At 37.5% G+C, this 20,996-nt stretch overlaps 1 protein-coding gene across 3 annotated transcripts in view; it reads right to left on the bottom strand.

The window, feature by feature from the left end:
• The window catches only part of LOC148948539 (lachesin-like), a 232,493-nt gene that overhangs the window by 28,726 nt on the left and 182,771 nt on the right, over nucleotides 1–20,996 (bottom strand). The window contains exon 8 of one of the 3 annotated variants that reach the window (XM_089093975.1): nucleotides 3,481–3,650. The exons of the other annotated variants lie outside the window; for them this stretch is intronic. Coding sequence (XP_088950101.1) covers nucleotides 3,481–3,650 — 170 coding nt within the window. The remainder of the gene's footprint in view (nucleotides 1–3,480; nucleotides 3,651–20,996) is intronic. 3 annotated transcript variants of the gene reach the window in all.

Raw genomic sequence — 20,996 nt, 5'->3', positions numbered from 1 at the left:
CCCTAAATGACCAAGAAATCCAAAAGTGGCAAGCTCATAAGGACCGATCTATGTCTTTGAGGTTTTACTCCGAAGTTAAAGACTGTTGGGGGAGGAGGTTTATCTTGAATTTGGTTTGAATAAAAAGGATTTGAAGAATTTGTTGTTGGTAAGAGGGGATAGTTTGGATTTAGGTGAGAGAAGGAAATTTTTGGGAAAGTTTAGGCTGGAGGCTAGACCTTATTTCTGCCCAATGTGTGGATTGGTGAATGAAAACTTATTTCATTTTGTATCCGAGCGTGAAGAGCTGTCTGAGTTGCGGAATGAATGTTTCGGACGAGTGTTTGGGAGCGAATGCTGGTTAATAGAGCAGATGGCTGAGAGGAACGCATTCGCTATTAACAGTTGAGTAAGTTTCTTCATTTAGGGACTAAAAATAGGGAATGATGTTTCAGGGGATAGCCTGATACTATTTATATTATTTGAATTTTATTATATGGTGTTTGTTGGTTAAAAGTCGAACCTTGGTGTGTTTCTTTTTTGTCGTTTTGCTGTTCTTTTTTCTTTTTTCCTTTTTGATTTTCACTATCTAAAGTTGTATTTTATTCCTGAGCTTTGGTTTGTAGATTTTATTATGTGTTGCTATGGCCCGCAGGCTTTTTGCAATAAATATTATCTTATCTATGGCTCTATAGGAGCGTGTTCTGAAAGTTCTTAAAACGTAAGATCGCTCTATCTCCGTTTACTGTTTCCACAGACTGGTATCCATGACGTTCACAGTGTCTAATGTGATGCTTTAACTTTAAATTACTACGGAATCCTGAGAGGTATGTTGGACAATAATAGCATACACACCCATTTTTACCCTCCCCAAAAACCCTACTAATATCCGTAATTGGATTGAAATGTCCTATTGAATCAGGATTTGAGGGTGGCATGTATAGAAGCCAGACCCACTGACTCAATGGACAGAGCCCTCACTGGAAACACTACACTCTGCTCATAAGAACGCTGGCCCTCCTCAAATTCTATTTCATATTGTAACACCTTAACACCAATCTTTAAATGTTCTTTAGCCCACTCAGAAATATCTATCCCCCTTAATGTTACGAGAAATTGACCATTTAAATAATTAAAATCTACTTTTAGGAAACTTTGACCCATCCCCATTAGCTGCTAATTCGTCCAACTTTTTCTTAGAGGCATCTTTTTGCAGTGGTCTAAAGGCGGCAATTAAAAATGAATACTTGAAACACTGTAGCCTCGCATCAAAACAGATTCGTTTTATGCAGGGGTCTAAAGGCGGCAATTAAAAATGTATACTTGAAACACTGTAGCCTCGCATCGAAACAGATTCGTTTTATTCCCTGACAACCCTTCAAATCTGAATGATATTTAAAACTATAGCCCTCTCCCCTGCCCCCCACCTCTTAAAATAAAATCATTTTTAAATCTACAGTTGTTAACGATTAAACTATCAATAAACAAAACAATCGACCCTCTACCCCCTCGTTATAATTATCCAGTTTAGTGACAATGCTGCTTACCCAATCCAAAAAACCTCATAATTTGATAAATTTGGACGAATTGCTAACATTTCTGCATGCAAGTATTTTGAATAGAGTTCGCTCGCATTCTCATTTGAAAAATATTTTTTTTTGTGCTATTGATGCTTTTAAACTGTCCCTCCCTCCCCATACCCTCATCAGTTATTCCAGAAGGGCTTGAATCTTCTTAACATAGGAATGAGTAATAGCCAGGGGTCTGTTATTATATCTCCTGACATCAAAGAGTTAAAGTTGTCACCGAATTTTGCGCTGTAGACATTTGTATGGGGCAAGGCAGAGTTAAATAGGAAAAATTCTGCAGGTATAAATGCTGGTGGGGGTATTGTTTCACTACTACTACTACTACTATCGTAAACCTCAATGGTGGGAGGGTGGCATAGAATCGTCAATAGCACTATCCCCAGTCTGTTCAATTGCATTAGCTGCCCGTGGTGTAAAATCACCCAATTCACTGATTATGCATTCCAGGGTATTTGGGATAGTTGATAAAGCCAGCCTGTATTGTCTTGTGAAGGAATTTCTTTATGAGAACTCGGTTTAGAAGCACTTGTGGGGCTACCCTCCAAATACTCATTCATAAACCTATTTGTTCATTCTGGGTCCTCACTCATATCTATATCACAAATTAAGTAGTATAGGCTAGCCATATCCCCAAAACAATCATTTAGAAACCCTCTTTGCTGCTTCATATTATCAACGACTAAAGTATCATCATCTCTAAATTCCATTAGCGGTTTAATGATTGCCGTAGGTTCACTGCAAATAAGTACTTCTTGAGCTGACGGTGGCGATAATTCACTTATCTTAATCTATAAAAAACAGGGTTTATTTTCCATGTAAAATATCCACTATTTTATAAAGTCAAAAACTATGCCAATGTTTCACCCCGTCAAAACTGAATTTTCCTCCTACTATTATATTGGCTAAATACTTGCCCACTTCAATCATATAAAGTACCCAAAGAGAGCTTAATCAATTTTATATTTCGCCATTTTTATGATATTAATTTCACTGAAAAAAATGTGCAGAAAAAAGCCCGATACATATTTACTAGTTGGTAGGCACACACACACAACGTGAAGTTTGGCCAATGCCAATAAAATAAAACAAAGTATGATAAAAAAATATCTGTCACGGAGTTGGCAACACCTCACTAGGAAGCGATAACCTATTTTTCGTAAAGCATTTCAATACAGTTCTAGTCAGGTATTTACCGGCTACTAAATAATTACCTGAAGTTATGTATCAAAGTTAAAGCACTATTTGATAAAGTTTTTTTCACCCCAACCCCACACTCTTTTTTCTTCATCAATTACTCCATGAGTAAATACACACGCACGCATACAACTAGCTGATTAGAAATTATTAACGGAGCAAACGATGTTCGGCTCGTTGAGTTTGCTTAATTAAGATCGCCAGTGAAATAGATTTCATGGGAAGTGCCTTAAATCCAGTTATGCTACATAGAGCAATCTAGAAAGAGTCTATTGACCACAATCATAGAAAGAAATGATTTATGAAATTATTATAATAATAGTTTCAGAATATCTTCCCCCTTCTTGTCTCGTAATTGTATAACTAGAACTTTAACGATAGTTTTTTTTAAACGCGCGAATGAAAAATATCTTTTTTAACTCAAGTTAATTCCTTTCGAGAAATATACGTATCATCTACAAGAATGGATAATCAGAATCGGATATTCGTCTGCAAAGCCTATTACGTCTTGGAGCGTTCTGGATCTACTTAGGCCAAAGAGGCTCGCTGATCGGATTTCTGTATTATTTTATAACTTTGTCACATAGAGGCCATCTATGATTAATCAAGGCGTGAAAGTTAAACAATGCGCAACTTGTTTAAAAAAGGAATTTGCAAAATTGTAAGTGGGTTATACACCTAAATGAAGAATATTTGGTTATTTGATAAATGCACTTACGTTAGAAGTTGCAGGTAGCTCCTTAGAAATGCCTTCTCTATCTGAATGTGGCGCGTAACAGATTACACTTGGTCTCATCAAGTTCAAAGATCTTAGTAGCTCCTTGTTAGTGATGTCAGAGCCGGCATATAGCTTCGCTCGCTTTTGGTCGGGACTTTGAGCATCAATGTCTTAAAATAAAAATTAATTTGCAGTTTTTTTGCTAGGTAACTTATAACCTTATTGGCTAAAATAACAATCATCTTAAACACATAGAAAAAAAGAACACCTCTCACACTTGGAGTTTAAAGTGTCTATATTTCAAATACGATGCATAGAGAAAAGGATTGCGCCTAAGCTAGATGTATTTTAAATAGGATGGATAAAAAAATAACACAATTTTGATTATTAGGTCTGTTTTTTATTTATTCAGAATATTAATAGGGAGCCCCCGTTCCCTCACTCCAATTATCAAAGCCCAACACAGAATAAAAGAAAAAAATGGTACGTCTTTTTCAATTTTGAATGTCACGGTTTTAAAACTTATAGGCTTAAATTTCAATCTGCCTAAACCCTTAAAAAGAATGCCTGTCCTAGGTGGAGCCGAAGCTAGATATATTTTAAATACGATGCATGAAAAAATAGCACAATTTTGATTATTAGGTCTGTTTGTTATTTATTCACAATATTAATGGGGAGCACCCTCCCCCCCTCCACAGTATCATAGATAAAAGCCTAACATAGATAAAAAAAATGTATGTCTTTTTTCAATTACGAACGTATGAGATACTTGTGCAAGCTAGTTAAGAACCCTTTTTAGTCAAAATACCTGAACAGCTGGCACAAAGTGCTTGAATTATGCATTGGTCATGTAGCCCGTTGTCAATCAGAAAATCAATATGATATGATAGTTAAGTGTAACTTGACGAAAAAGGTCTGTCTTTTTTTTTGATAATTCAAGAATAATATATATTTACTTACCACCAAGAACTGTTTAGAATTCTCCATTGAAAATGAATGAATTTAACAATAAAGGGTTATTTCAAGTTGTTTTTTTTCAACTGAGCCAGAAAGACTAATTGCATCTTTATTTATACTGAAAAAACATGATTATATGCCCTCCAACTGAAACCAGTATTTTACAAAGAGACCATCTTTGAATACGTAATATGAGGAAGTTTAATTTTGACTATTGAACCTAGAAAAACGTGTCTGACAAGGCCTATAGTTGTGAAATATATAGATACCCATGGTAAGACATGAACCCGTGAAACTGCACATATATTCTTGTGTAATTCCTTATACATCTCTGATTGGCCCAGAAATAGGTGTTGCCACAGAAACATGTCACTGGTATATGCTAAAGCATATACCAGTCCTAGTAGTAGATGAATGACCGTAGTAAGCCAATGTACCGGTTAAACTGCTCACATATCCATGCAATACATGCTTACTACTATTGTTTAGGTATAGTATTTGATATTGGGAAGTATAGATTTGTAGGTGGGGAGGGCAAATTTTCTGCTGGTGGGATTTTCCACGGGGATAATTTTCCATGTGGAGGGAAGTTTCCAGGGAGTGAATAATCCAGGGCAAATTATACACTAGAGGAATTTGCCTGAATTCCGCTACAAAATTCTTTTTATATTTCTTTCTTTCTGTTTTCCGTCTCAATTTTACGCGTGGAGATGTTAATGGTAATTGCCTGGGTAAATGTTCACCGGGATTGAATTTTCTAGAGAATGTATCCGTGGGGTGGATATTTTTTCGTGTAGGTGGGCCAGATTTTCTGGGATTATTTAAAAAACGATCACAAATTAAATTGAAAAAAAACAAGTTTTCCGACTGAAAGTAAGGAGCAACACTGAAACTTAAAACCAACAGAAATTATAACGTATATAAAAGGGATTGCCTCCTCCTCATCACATCGATCTCTACGCTGAATTTTGGATTTTGTCCCAAGTCTTTAAGAAAGACCTCTGAAACCCTTTGTTCGTTTAATTGGAACAACAAAAATCTTTTTTCAAAAGTACTAAAACACTTTACCGTAAAGTGCGAGCTGTTGAGGAGGAGACAACCCCCTTCATATACATAATAATTTCTGTTTGTTTTAAGTTTTAATGTAGCTTCTTACTTTAGTTGAAACAACTTGTTATTTTTAGTTAATCAGTAGTAGTAGGAACAGTAGTTGCTATAATATTGTTGTACTATCAGTAGTAGTAACAATAGTAGCAGTAGTGAGGGGGGGGGGTACATCCCCAGACACATAATTACTGGATCTTTCAATAATGCTGAAGAAAATAGATGTGTCAAAATTTCGATTGGATATTTTTTTGGGAAAATCATGGGCGTCGGGAGGGGGAGGGGGGCTGTTCACCCTAAACTCCCTTTAGACTCTTACAAAGGGCACTATGACTTCCAATTTCCAACCAAATGCTCCCCATCTGAAGTTTATACGACTTTAATCATTCAGTAAAAACCTTATACGCTACCAGGGCTTAACTTTCCTACTTTGCCCCAGGGTTCTGGGGCATTGTGTCAACCCTGGAGGCATTATTATATGTTCTTTGGCTTATATTGACCAAGATGGCTATCTCATAATTTCGGTCAGACGCGTTGGCAGGAATGAGGGTGTCGGTGAGGGGGGGGGGGGGGTAGTTGCCCTCCATCACTTTTGACTCTTAAAAGGGACCTAAAATTTTCTATTTCCAATCAAATTAACCGCCTTTAAAGCCTCCTTATTGGTGCGATGGATTCCGGACCCTTTCTCCGAGAATACGAGGGTTCGAATCCTAGTGTACTCAATTATTTGGTTTGGGACGAAGGTCAGTGGTGTGACTCTGTAAGTTCAGCCAGAGTCGACCCAGCTTTAAATGGGTACCTGGAAGAATCTGGGGAAGGTAAACAGGAAGGGTGTGCGAAAGCACAGGATGATTGTCCCCCAACCCCCCATTTCACTTCTTGGCTGAAGGGCCAAGAAACGGAGATCAGCACCGCCGGTAGGGACGGTAAAGTTAAATGCCTGGTTTTTTTATTTTACCTTTAATTTTTCCATAAAACCTCTTATACCCCCGGGGCATAACTTACAACCCTTGCCCCCAGGCCCTGGGGGGTTTGTTTCAATCCCAGGAGCCTTGTTATATGATCTTTAGACTATTTTGAATAAAATGGCTATCTCAAAATTTCAATTAGATGTACTTGGGGAAGAGAGGACGTGGGGGGGGGGGCTAGTTGATCTCCATAAAGACCTTATATGTTAATAATGGGCAGCCAGTATAACTTATAGCCCTTGCCTTGAGGGCTGTGGTGGGTCGTAAACAACAAAGACATAATTACTGGACCCTTAAAAAATGTTTCAGAGGCAGTGATATAGCGTTGCCTATAGTAAAGGCCATGCGGCTCCCATGTTCTATTATTTATTTTATTTTTTTCCCCAGAGGCACTTCACATGGAAGTGTCGTCGTATAAACTTCGAAGGAGGCTCATTCGATTGGAAACCGAGAGTTCTAGTGCCCCTTTTAAGAGTCAAAAGTGATCGGAGGGCAACTAGCTCCCCCCTACGCCCTTTTTTCCCAAATACATCAAATAATAATTTTGAGATAGCCATTTTGTTAAAAATAGTTCAAAGACCATATAACAAAACTCCAGTGTCGACACAACCCCCCAGGGCCCGAGGGCAGGCGTTGTAAGTTATGCCCTGGGGGCATGTCAGGTTCTTATAGAAGGGATGCTCGTAATAACCTCAGAGAGGGCTCATTTGATTGGAAATTGATAACTTTAGTTCACTTTTTAAGAGTCAAAAGAGACCGGAGGGCAAATATCCCCCCCCCATCCACGCCCTTTTTTGCTCAAACCCATCCAATAAGAACTTTGAGATAGCCATTTTGTTAAAAATAGTTCAAAGACCACATAACGAAAACTGGGTCGAAACAGCTCCCCAGGGCCTGAGGGCAGGCGTTGTAAGTTATGCCCTGGGGGCATATAGGGTTCTTGTGGAAGGGATGCTCGTCTGAACCTCAAAGAGGGCTCATTTAATTGGAAAGTGAAAACTTTAGTTCACTTTTTAAGAGTCAAAAGAGACCGGAGGGCAAATATCCCCCCCCCCCATCCACGCCCTTTTTTCCTCAAACCCATCCAATAAGAACTTTGAGATAGCCATTTTTTTAAAACAGTCCAAAGATCATATAACAAAAACTCCGAGGTCGATACAACCCCCCAGGGCCCGAGGACAGGTGGTTTTAGTTATTCACTGAGGCAATATATAATTCTTATGGAAGGCATGCTCGTAAAAACTTCAGAGAGGGCTCATTTGATTGGGAATTGAAAGTCCTTGTTCAGTTTTGGAGAGTCAAAGAGATTGGAGGGCAACTACCCCTCCCCGCCCCCACCCCCTTTTCTCAAAATGCATCCGATAAAATTTTGAGATAATCATTTTGTTAAAAATAGTTCAAAAGTCAGATAACAAAAACTCAGGTGTCGACACAACACCCAAGGGCTCGAGGGCAGGCGTTTTAAGTTATGCCCTGGAGCATATATGGTTCATATTCAAGGAATAATCATAAAAACTTCAGAGAGGGCTCATTTGATTGGAAATTGAAACTTTTAGTTCACAAAACTTTAGTTTTTTAAGAGTAAAGAGATCGGAGGGCAACTAGCCCCCCCACGCTCTTTTTTCCAAACCCAGCTGATGAAAATTTTGAGATAACCATTTTGTTAAAAAATAGTTCAAAGGTCAGATAAGAAAAACTCCGGGGTCAATACAACCCCCCAGGGCCCGAAGGCAGGCGTAGTTAGTTATGCCCTGAGAGCATGTATGGTTCTTATGAAAGGGATACTCGTATAAACTTCATAGGGGGCTCATTTGATTGGAAATTGAAAGTTATAGCTCACTTTTTAAAAGTCAAGAGATCGGAGGGCTTTTTCCCCAAATACATCCGCTACAAAATTTTGAGAAAGGCATTTTCTTATAAATAGTTCAAAAAATTAAATAATAAAATCTCCGGTGTCGACACAGACCCCCCCCCCCACGGGGCCCCCCACGGGGTTCTTATGAAAGGGATGCTCGTATAACTTCAGAGGGCTGATTTTATTGGAAATTGAAAGTTCTAGTTCACTTTTTAAGAGTCAAATGAGATCAGAGGGCAAATACCCCCCCCCCCCTACACGCCCTATTTTCCTCAAACCCATCCGATAAGAATTTTGATCTAGCAATTTTTTTCAAAATGGTTCAAAGATCATGTAATAAAAACTCCGGGGTCGACACAATCCTTCAGGGCCCGGGGTAGGCGTTGTAAGTTATGTCTGGGGAACATATATAAATGTTATGGAACGGATGCATAAACTTCAGAGAGGGTTCATTTGATTGGAAATTGAAAGTTCTAGTTTTGTTTTAAAGAATCAAAAAAGATCAGAGGGCAAGTATCCCCCCAAGTTCCTTTTCCCCCAAATGCATTCGATAAACATTTTGAGGTAGCCATTTTGTTTAAAATAGTTCAAAGGTCAGAAAACAAACTTCTGATGTCGATACAACCCCCCAGTTACCGGGGCACGCGTGGTCAGTTATGCCCTGGGGGCATATATGGTTCTTTGGAAGGGATGCTCGTATAAACTTCAGAGAGGGCTCATTTGATTGAAATTGCTAGTTCAGTTTTAAGAGTCAAAAGAGATCGGAGGGCAGCTATTCCCCTCCCCCACGCTCTTTTATCCCCAAACCCATCCGATACAAATTTTGAGATAGCTATTTTTTTAAATAGTTCAAAGCTCAGATAACAAAAACTCCGGTATCGACACAGCCCCCCCCCCCAGGGCCTGGGGGGAATGCGTTGTAAGTTTTGACCTGGGGTCGTATATGGTTCTTACGAAAGGGATGCTCGTATGAACTTCAGAGAGGGCTAAATTCGAAAGGAAATTAAAAGTTCTAGTTCTAGTTTTCTTTAAAGTGCCCCTTTAAATGAGCCCGTAAAGGCCATACAGCTCCAATGTTTTATTATTATCTATTTATTTTTTCCAGGGGCAATTCATATGGAAGGGGTCGTCGTAAGAACTTCAGAGGGGGGCTCATTCGATTGGAAATCGAGAGTTCTAGAGGCCTTTTGAAGAGTCAAAAGTGATCGGAGGGCAAATAGCCCCTGTTGGGGTTTCACCCCTGTTGCTTTTCTTTTCAGATAAATGACCTGTTTTCGTTCCGTAATTACATTTGCGTAGATTTGCCCATAGTATAATTTTCAATGACAATTTAAGGTCTCGTTGCTAAGCTATATTTTTTTGCAATAAGTAAGTTTTGAACCAAATTCTATTTTGGACTTCCTGGTTTGAGTCATTGAAAGATAAAGCTGAGAAAAAGTAGAATGGGTTTTGAATGTGGATTGAGAGGATTGGCTGGGCCAAGTGAAGGTCCACCCCTATGCAAAGTTGTGTATCAGAATATTATTTTTCAGTTAGTCTGCATTTAGACCCCGTTTGGGGAAGCATATTTTTTTGTTATTATAAGTGACCGTTGGAAGAATACAAGTGAGGTATATTCTACAAACTGTCTACTAATTTTCCCGGAACCCAGGCAGGGTAGGAATAGAGTTACGAGATACCGTCATTATTATATTGACAGGGGGTTTGTTACCTCCAAGGAGAGAGCTAGAGATTTTAATTGGTAACCCAAGGCGGGTCCACTTGGCTGTAGAAAGTGGCCATTTGACCACTCGATCGCGTTACCATACCCTGGGACAGGGTATACTGTAAATAGGGTAGTACAAAACCCGATATTTGCAGAACCGATGTGGTAGACGCGGACATTTATTATAATTTGGGGCCGGGGCTTTCCCCTCCAATAAGTGGTGACACCCGTATATTACCACGCCAATACTGGTGGCATTGTAGCTTACCACTAAAACACTGGTGGCATCGTGGCCTACCGGTATAATATTGGTGACTTCCAACATTAACACTGGTAACAGCAAGAAAAGGTCATATAAGTAAACCTGATAGTAAAAGAATTCTGCGTTTTCGAAGAGACAAGTTAATTTAGCCTAAAAAGTAGCGTGTTTTAATTAAATATAAAGAGAAAAAAAATACGGAATCAATTAATAGAATTATGAAAATTTATTATGGGCTGTGCCTTGTTAGATCATAATAAAAAAAATTAACTAAACAATATATCGCGCAGCTAATTAGTGTGCAAAAATGTAAGGCTAATTGACACGCAGCAATTTTTTGAGAGAAACCGGAAGTTACTTCGATAAAAGAATTTCCATTTAGACTGAAGAGGTAATTTGAAGTTGACGGAATTTTGAAATAATGTCGGACAGAGATGAGATTAACTCAAGACCATGAAGAGCGAATGAAGTCCATAGAGAAAGTAGGAAAATAGAAAGAAAGGCTAATATGGAGGCGTTTAAGAGAAAGTACCTAGAGTATATGAAAAAATTACTGGGAGATAGATCAAATTGACAAAGATAGTCAAGCCAATGAAATTCTTCATCAGGCCCGTGTGGACAAAATTGAAAAAGATAGTCAAGCCAATGAAATACTTCATCAGGCCCGCATGGACAAAAATTGAAAAAGATAGACAAGCCAATGAAATACTTCATCAGGCTCGTATGGAAAAAATTGAAGCCCATAAGGGAATGTCCAAGAGTGAGAGATTATCAGACATTTATTACACATTAAATGCCAAAACGCAAAATCATGCTACTTCGTCGACAAGGCGGGGAGATGGACCGGCCCATAAAACAAATTGGGAGACTGTGCTACCCTGTCGGAAAAATGAAATGCTTGATACTCAAAATGTTGATAATCTGGTAAAATTTGATTCCTCGGAGCCTTTTTCCAAAAACTGCCATAATAGAGATCAGAAAGTAACCTACAAAAGAACAAATTGGGCTATAGCCCATAATGAAGGAAACATTGACGAGACTCAGGGAGTGAGCAAACTTTTGTGCGAATGGACCTAATTAAAAAGACGGAAATAGACCATAAGAATAATATTACAACAGTATGTTATTATGGAGATAAGCACCAATGCCCGTCTGCTTGGGTAAGAATAGAAATTGCAAAGAAGGACGGTACGGTCCAGAGAAAAACGATAAAAGTAGGCTTAGTACCTACTCCAGCAGTAGATGTTTTAGTAGAAGGAGACTTTGGAGATATCTTTTCAGAAAATAGAAAACTTGAAAACACTTTTAATGAATATGAGACGCTAACAAGTATAGGCCAAAATGAATCACTGATTGTACCAGAGAAAATGGAGACGAAATTTATTTTACGCGCTTTTCCTCGCAAACTTCGGGAAATTTTAGTACAATACGAAAAACCAAATGTCGGAATTCAGTTCCCATTTGATAACGACATATTTGTTTCTGCGGTAAAAATAAATAGAACTAAAAGAGAGAAAAAAAGATGCAAAGCGGAACTACAATAAAGAAATGAAGTCAAAGATGGACACTGGATTCCAATTCAGATTTAATGACGATTTATTTAATGCTACTACAAAAGAAAAGAAAACTAAGAGAGAGAAAAGAGATATTAAACGGAGCTACAATGAAGTAATGCAGTCAAAGATGGTGAACACTGGAGTCCAAATCAAATTTAACGATGATTTAGTATTTTGCGCGAATAAAAAATTGAGAAAAGCGAAAAAGAAGAAATAAATGCAAAAAAGAGACGAAATTTCGAGATTCAGCCTGAAGTGACGAGAAATAAAAAAAATGTTGGATGGGCTGTGCCTTGATAACATAAATAATAGGGAGAAAAATAAAATGTTGGATGGACTGTGCCTTGATAACATAAATAATAGGGGGGGAAAGGAGGTTCAAGACCCATGGGCAATAAAACAAGATGATTACAAAATAGAGATGAATAACCTACAACGGGTTGGGGGAAAGTTCGGAGATATTTCATGTCGAGTCGGATTGGAAAAACTTGGGAAGGAATCTGAGATTAGTACTATCAACTCAAAAGACGTGTCGATCCTTTATGAAGGGGAGGAATCCCTTGGGGAAGTTCCCTTGCGGGAAGTCACGAAAGATAGCCCTTTTCCTCAATGCACAACTGACGGACAAGTGATCTCTTTACCGAGATTTTGCCTCTCTGATCTGGAGTCCTTGGGGGATACTCTCTCCCAGTCCCTTCACATTTCACCCAAACCTTTGTGCCCTATTCTTAGTTTTTACTCTTCATTGGAACCGACAATTATTTCCGGCAAATTGTATTCAGTGGGAGATGTATCCAAGTTTCATCTTCAATTAGAATCAACGCATATTCTTCATTTGATTATTCCAGGGGAGGGAACCTAGAAAAAAAGGCGATTCATGATTCGCTCAAAATTTTACTTCCTTCCTAGTATCCTTATCTTTTTCACAGGCCTTTGCATTTTCGGCTTTAGATTATTTGAAATTACACCAAGGGGCAATTTACTTTTTCATTGAGATGTGGGGTTGTTTCCACCGATGTAATTTAAATTGCTAGTGAATCCAATTTTTCATGAGGGCTGGCTTCATCAAATGTGCTAAAAACTGATTCTCTGCTCCTCTCAAATGTGAATTCATGAGAGCGAGAATATTTGTGGTTTGAATGTGCTGCGCACAATCATTTTCTACGAATCTTGTGGACTTCAATTTTCAAAACCTCATAAGGATGTCAATACGATCTAGACCATGGTGGTTCTACAGTAGAGACGTGTTGATGACGACCGATCCAGAACCAAGCTGTGGAATTAGTAGCAAAGACGCTGGTGGAAGAGAGAAGGCAAATGGATTTTGTGAAGTTGAAGTTATGTGTTTATGTTTTTAAGGGTGGACCAAGGTAGCGCTTGGGCGGTCATTTTTCTTATGGGGGGAGGTGTAGGTTTTTTACCCCTGTTTCTTTTCTTTTCAGATAAATTACCTGTTTTTGTTCCGTAATTACGTTTGCATAGATTTGCCTATAGTATAATTTTCAATGACAATTTAAGGTCTCGTTGCTAAGCTATAGTTGTTTTGCAATAAGTAAGCTTTGAACTAAATTCTATTTTCGACTTCCTGGTTTGAGTCATTTTTTGATAAAGCTGAGAAAAAGTAAAATGGGTTTTGAATGGGGATTGAGAGGATTGGCTTTGCCAAGCGAAGGTCCACCCCTATACAAAGTTTTTGAGTTAGTCTGCATTTAGACCCCGTTCGGGGAAGCATATTTTTTTTGTTATTATAAGTGACCGTTGGAAGAATACAAGTAAGATATTTTCTACAAACTGTCTATTTATTTTTAGTAATTTTATTTATTTTTTTTTGTATGAGAATATCAAAAAAGCCATTTTTCAATGGAAATGCAACAAAGGTAGCTTTCAAAGTCTAGGGGGAGGGGGGGGGGTCAGAAAATTTTGAGTGGGGCCAATGCCACTGTTTTAGTGATAGAAGGGTTTTTAGGCCAAGATGTAGGATGTATCGTATTAACAGTTTTTTTCTTGTCAAAAATTAGTTTTTTTCATGAATAATTGTGAACAAGTCAAATTGTTTTGAAATTTTCTAGGTAAATTCTATTAAACTATTCTTAAAATAAAAGAATTAACCCAAGTTTTTAAACTTTAGTTTTTTAAGTCTTAAACTTGTTCTTGACTGACTTACCTGCTGAGCTTGAAAAACGAATTGGCTCTCGGTTACAAGCTAAAAAGCGCAAAGGGAGCAGAGAAGGTCAACGAGACTCGTGTGGTCCAGCGTAATGTGAATCTCTGACTGGAGACAAAAAAGTCAAAAAGCTCAAAGCAGCGGGTTAAATACGATGATGACTGTTTCGATCCGCCAAAACTGTTTGTCAAAAATGAACCAGAGGAGGTTGTTTCCGACCAGGGCCGGATCGACTAGGTTCGGGGCCCGATTGGAATTTATTTTGGGGACCCCCTCTATATATATATATATATATATATATATATATATATATATATATATATATATATATATATATATATATATATATATATCACACACACACACACACACACACACACACACACACTACTACTACTACTACTACTACTACTACTACTACTACTACTACTACTACTACTACTACTACTACTACTACTACTACTACTACTACTACTACTACTACTACTACTACTACTACTACTACTACTACTATATATATATATATATATATATATATATATATATATATATATATATATATATATATATATATATATATATATATATATATATATATATATATATATATATATATATATATATATATATATATATATATATATATATATATATATATATATATATATATATTTGCATTTTCATGTAGCATTTAGCATAGCTTTTTGTGTCGCACAATATTTCTTCCCAAAGATCTGTTTGGTTACGACTGATCTAATAGTTTAAAAGATGTGAAAGGTGTTCCTTAACATGTCCATTGGGGTCTAAAAAGTAGCATACATTTGGCCATATGAATATGGTTCAAAATCACCTTCAGGGGTCCTGTAATGGGTGTGCCGCTAAATTGATTTTGTGATAAATTTGTCCTGATCTTTTGAAGCTGAAAACATAGCGACTATTTTTGGTTCGATCATCGCTTACTTTGAATGAAGCTAAGGCAAAACATGAGTTCCAGTTTCGTATTTGTTTGTGGAACTCTTTAGAGAGCAGTTGATATCCTATAATAGGCCGAACAAAATCATTTATAAATTGTTGATGCAGGAATGCAATTAGACTAAGCAGGCATCAGACCCCAAGTAAATCATCTTTGTTGGCTACTTTTCTGTGGGATAATGAAAGACTCCAAAGCATGGGCGTAGGGAAGGGGAGGGGCAGGGGGACAGCTGCCCCCCTAAAACTTCAAATTTACGATAGATATTAGCGAGAACTTTTCGTATGTTGGAATTTTTTGTTGGATGTTACCTGGTAGATGGTTAAAAAAGCTGGAAATAAACAGAAATTTCCAAATATGGTTTGCAATATCAACATTTACGTTTCTATCTTCAATATTGATTTTCGGTCCGATATATAGATAGGAGACTGGCCCTCGATCGGCTGATTTTGACTTGTTTAATTCTCCATGAATTGATTCAAGCGATAAGAAGTTGCTGAGCATGTCAAAGCAAAAGTAACTCATTAAATACCATCCTTGAAAAAGACAATTCGAAATACTCCGCCATTTTTCCACCTGGATGCCTCTCTATCCAAGTGGTCAAGAGAACCAAACCTGGGCCATACCGGCACTGGTTCAGTCGTCTCTGCCTTACGTTTGGCCACCGGGCAAAAGAAAAAGAAAAGTGACCAGGGGAACATTAAAGCTTGTTTTTCGGCTATAAAATTAAGATAGAATATGGTCAGTATAAAAAACTACAATATGAATTTTATTGAGGTTTAAAAAAAATAAAGAGTATTAATTTCTAATTATACATTGACTGATCAACACCAAAAGTAAGCCATTCCACTCATCTTGGTGTTATATCTGTCAATGGTTGCAGTTTCATTTCAACTTCTGGCTTTAAGACACTATTCATTTCGTCAGTTAGCACAAAGTCTTTCTTTCCAGTCTCCTTCCAAAAGAGAACCTTAAGTTTTTCAGTTGCTACTTTTGATAATGATAACATTGTGAACAGAATTCCCGTTTCTTGCTCTTCAGCTCAATCAGAATGTAATCACCAGTCTTGACTTTCTGTGTCAAATTAGAAGTTTCTGGTAGGGGGCTTGTCTTCAATGTCTATGCTGGGGTCTGAAGAGTTGTTGTATACAGGATCATCTACGTCAGAATCGTCACTCTAACTGTAACTCTTGTTGCCAGAGACACGCCTTTTGCTTTTTAGTCTTTTCACTTGTCTGACTTTCTTCCGTTCCAGGACTAGGGTTTTTTGGCAGATACAGCTTTGATCCTAGCAGTAATGCATTCTTTCATATAGGTGTCAGTGAGCACTTCTGAGTTTTTCATATTTTTTTTCCTGTTGATTTTTTGGGTTTGAGTTGATTGATAAAATGCTGCAAGTAAAGCAAAGAATGAGAGGCAGTCATCCAGCCAGAAGTATTTTCTGAGCAGATCATGATGGTTCCTGGTAAAGTTCCCCTGAGTAAACTTTCCAGGCACTCTGTCTGTGGGGAAATAAGCAGAGGAGGGACTGGGTTCTCAATACATTAACACCAGGAACGATCGTGGTCAACTGATCTCTTTCCTCTGATGTGACCTTCCCTACTTACTTCTGGCCTTTCTGTGCAATGATTTTACCAGGCTTGTGGATTTTTTCAGACCTAATTCGTCAAAACTTCAAATGTCTTGTGGTCTGAACATGTGTTTATATAGGCCTCAATCCAGGTTGTTAAAGAAAGCTCCTACAGTGTGACAGTTGAACGCAGTTGTCCGTCATAGGCTTCTACTTATTGGCGTTCTTACTGATAGAGTTTTAAGTCAATCCATAAACCACGGTACCAATCTTTACCTGTAATTCCTCCACTGTTTCCACTACCTTTGCAGTTCCGTTATCCGGTACTTTTATGCTCTTAATAATGGCATAAGTGTATTCAAATTTACACGCTTCTAGGGGAATACAGTCGAAAGCATATAAGCTATCGTTTTCAAGTAAGTTTTTAGTCTTTTTGCTTGTTCCTCTGTAAATATTGATCATGGGTTGTAACAGGGTGTAAGGAAATTCAGGTCCAGACTTTTTAGAGGGATATTCAGCTTCTCAACATTTTTTTTATGTAGTCTTGCAGCATTTCTCTAGGGACACCCATGGTACTTCCAGAGAATCCAACTGATTTCTTGTAGAATAAGACAGAAAAAACTGCTATTTTGTTTTCTTCTGGATCACAGCCACCTTTCTTTCTTTTCTCTTCTGTTTTACTTTTAATCATTTTATCTTGAATGAAATTTAACAGAAAAAAAAGAACTTCAGTTCACCACTGTTCTGACAGGATTAAACAACGCCAGAAATAACACAGTTCTGGGTATTAAGCTTGCCTTCAACCTTTAAATATGCTGTTTACACAGCTTTTACAAGCATAGCCCACTTTTGGACACCTTGGTAAGGCATGCCGAATTTACCTGGGTATTGTGGCCGAACATGGGAGTTCACTATCCCACAGGATGAAAAAATACTAACAGGAAACTGGTGAAGATGGCACGTCTCGGAAGCTGCCAAAAACAGGCAAATAATAGGAGAATACAATGTGAGTTTTTAATAGGAGAATACAATGTGAGTTTTCTAGTATTTGTAATTAGGCGTAGGCTTTCAGACAAAATTGAACAAAATTCCAGAGTTAATCACCATAAAACCTGATCCAATCTGAAATTTTTGGTAAAAGTATTAATTAAGGTCAGACTTTTTAAAAAAATATGCTGCAATCTGTCAGAGCGTTTATAATCCACCAGAAGCCCCATAGGTTTTTGTATTGAAACTGTTTGCTTTGGCTAGACGTGGGCCGGTCTCCCCTATACCAATTTTAATATTTAATTTTTCCCAACTGTAAACTTTTGAGTTGAATTCTTATTGGAACTAGGATAGTGGGTCTCTTATGTTATACTGTTGCAGGAAAAGTAGAACATGGAAAATGTTAAAGGCCGAGTTTTAGTGAAATATAGAAAGACTAGTTTCTAAAGACCTTTATTCAAGGGACCTCGGGAAGTATTAGTAAGATCCCTCCCCCCTCCATCACAGAAGCGGCTCCCCCCCCCCCCACACACACACACAAGATGCTGCTTACGCACATGCTCCAAAGTGGATACATACAGAGTTGGAGGGTCCCAATGACATTTAAATAACGCTTGCATAGTTTACAGCATCTTTGTAGGCTTTTACTCGGTTTTATGCCACAATTTGTTGGCATCAAAGATTGTGATGGTGCTGTTCTTCTAACATAGTATTTTTTCGGTACTTGTGTACATCATGGTACACACTCGAGAAGTGAAGTTAGGTCAATCCTAGTGAAATATACCAAATATAATGAGAAAATTATACCTTAGAAACAAATTTGGGCTATATGTTTGCACATTAGGGGAGGGGGGTAAAGTATTACGGGTCTGCATGCAAAATGTGTTAGCTACAATTATTCTGCATATTAAGAAGTAAGAATCGTTTTCTAACTTTACGCTGTCCAAATAATTTATCCTCACACTCCCTAATGCGCAAATATATAGCCCAAATTATTTAAGTCAAGTGTATTCTGTCACCCGTCACCCGTTTTCCACTGAACGTAAGCTAACTGTCTCTTAATACAGACAGATAAAGCCTTTTTTTTCTCTCGAGTTTTTTCCATTATGCAAACAAGTAGCCCACCTTTTTTCCTTCTGCACTTTCATTTTTAACTCATTCTGATTCTTGCAGTCCTTTGACAGCACAGTTCTTTCTTATTTGCTGTCATTTTTAACACTATTGATACTTGCTTTAGCTTTTCTGCCGACCCTACAATTCTTCATTCTTCACTTTCAACATTGTAAAGTTCTGATTTCTGCTATTGCTACTAGTTCTCGCTGCTGATTATCTTGTAACTGCATATTTCTTTGTTCTCGCGGTCGTATATCTTCTAATTTTAATACCACTAATTTCTCTGTTCTTCATTTTCATTCGTTCTGATTCTCTTCGTCACATGTCTTGTAACTGCATGTTATTTTTTGTTCTTCACTTTCGTTTTTGAGTCGCTGTAATTCTCGCTGCCACACATGTTTTAGGTACATATTTCTATATTCTTCAATTTCATTTTTGACTTGTTCTAATTGTCGGTATCGCTAATATTTTAACTAATTATCTCTTTAACTTTTGTTTTCGTTTATCATTGCTTCAGATATTTTTTCATTACCTTTTGCCTTAGTTGCTTGGATTGATCTTGTCACTTTTGGTAGTCTAGGTTGTTCATTATCACCCGTCGTTACGATTTTGTCCCCTTCTGTTCTTTTTTTGTACTCATTTTGTGCTAACGCTAATTTACGTTCGTGTCCCCTAGATATTACGAAACCTAGATATTATATCTGAAAATGCCTTTTGAAATTTAAATCACCGAATATGGCCACATGAACTTACATATTTCTAAATTTTTGTTCTGCAAATGCTTCTAAAACAGTTTTAAAATCTATTTTCCCTGTGTGTTTACTTTCAGTCAACATGATTGCTAAGCTATTTAGTCTATCCTGACTTATTGTCGATATTACATAGTTTCTTTTTATTGGTTTTATCCTGGAAAATGATCTCTCTCCAGAAGCAGCGCTTCCTCGAATTGTTAAAAATATTTCACAATTTCGAAAATCAATTATTCATTTTGATGGTGGCACGGGACCCTTTCAAAAGCGGGGCCCGATTGGTCTCTATCGTTTCAATCGCCCTTTTTCTGGCCGTGTTTCCGACCAGTAATTCTTTACTGGTCGGTCACTTTTTGTCCAATATTTATTTTTCAGTATGTGATATCGCGTGATGCTTTTTAAATTATTGTTGAAGCCGCGCAGTAATTCTGTTCTCAAGTTGTGTGGCAGAGTAGGATGTAAAAGGAATTTTTCGTTTTCTTCTTTTTTTGTTTCATTTTTTTCAATATTTTCTGCATTTTGTGTATGTTTTCAAAATTAAAAGTATATAATTCGTTGTTGTTCTCTTTCAATGTTCCATAAGGAAGTTCAATCGGGTATTCCTTATTTTTGTTTGTCTGTTAGGTTTTCCTCATTATTTTTCCTTATCTTTCTTTACTTTTTTTTCACTTATCATTATCTCTGTTATATTACTTTTTACTTTCTTCCTTATTTTTTCTCTCAACTATTTCTTATTTCAGATTCGGTTGTTTCGTTTTTTTTTAGTTTTTCAGTTTCGTGCCCTTTATCAAACAGTTTGTGATAACGAACTGTAAGTAAGGAGCGACCTGGCTCAATGGTAACCGAAACTCTAGAAAACGGGTTTTTGATACCAATAGATACATCAAAAGAATCAGATTTCAATGCTGATTTCAAATATATAAAGTCAACTAAACTTTCATCAAGTTTAGTGCTACCCATCAAAAGTTACGCGCCTGAGAAAATTTGGCTGATTTTCAGAAATAGGGGGAAAGACCCCCTAAAAGTTATAGAACCTTAATGAAAATCGCACCATCATGTTCAGCGTATCAGAGAACCCTACTATAGAGGTTTCAAGCTCCTATCTACAAAATGTAGAATTTTACATTTTTTTGCCAGAAGAAAGGTCATAGATGCGGGTGCATTTGTTTTTTTGTTTGTTTTTTTTTTCCCAGGAGTGATTGTATCAACCCAGTGGTCCTAGAATATCGTGGTAGACGTCATAGGAACGGAAATTAAAAGTTCTAGTGCCATTTTTAAGCGACCAAAAAAATGGGGGGCAACTAGGCCCCATCCCACGCTCCTTTTTTTCCCAAAGTCATCTAATCAAAATTTTGAGAGAGCCATTTAGCGCAGCAGGGTTAGACTTATGATAAAAATTTCCTTTAGGATGATCTGCTCACTCAAAAGTTCTGGGTAGACGAATACAAGCTTTAACCTTTATTCCCTGTTAACAATGTTAACATATAAATATAGTAGTGGTTGTTAAGACGCATGCTGCCGTTTTAATATATGTTTTTTTTCTGGTAGGGAGGGGGAGG

This window comes from Artemia sp. Qi Xiang Cuo, chromosome 9, assembly GCF_049724085.1.
Source record: "Artemia sp. Qi Xiang Cuo chromosome 9, ASM4972408v1, whole genome shotgun sequence".
NCBI classification, from domain to species: Eukaryota; Metazoa; Arthropoda; class Branchiopoda; order Anostraca; family Artemiidae; genus Artemia; species Artemia sp. Qi Xiang Cuo.
This window is presented reverse-complemented; position numbering and strand designations above follow the sequence as displayed.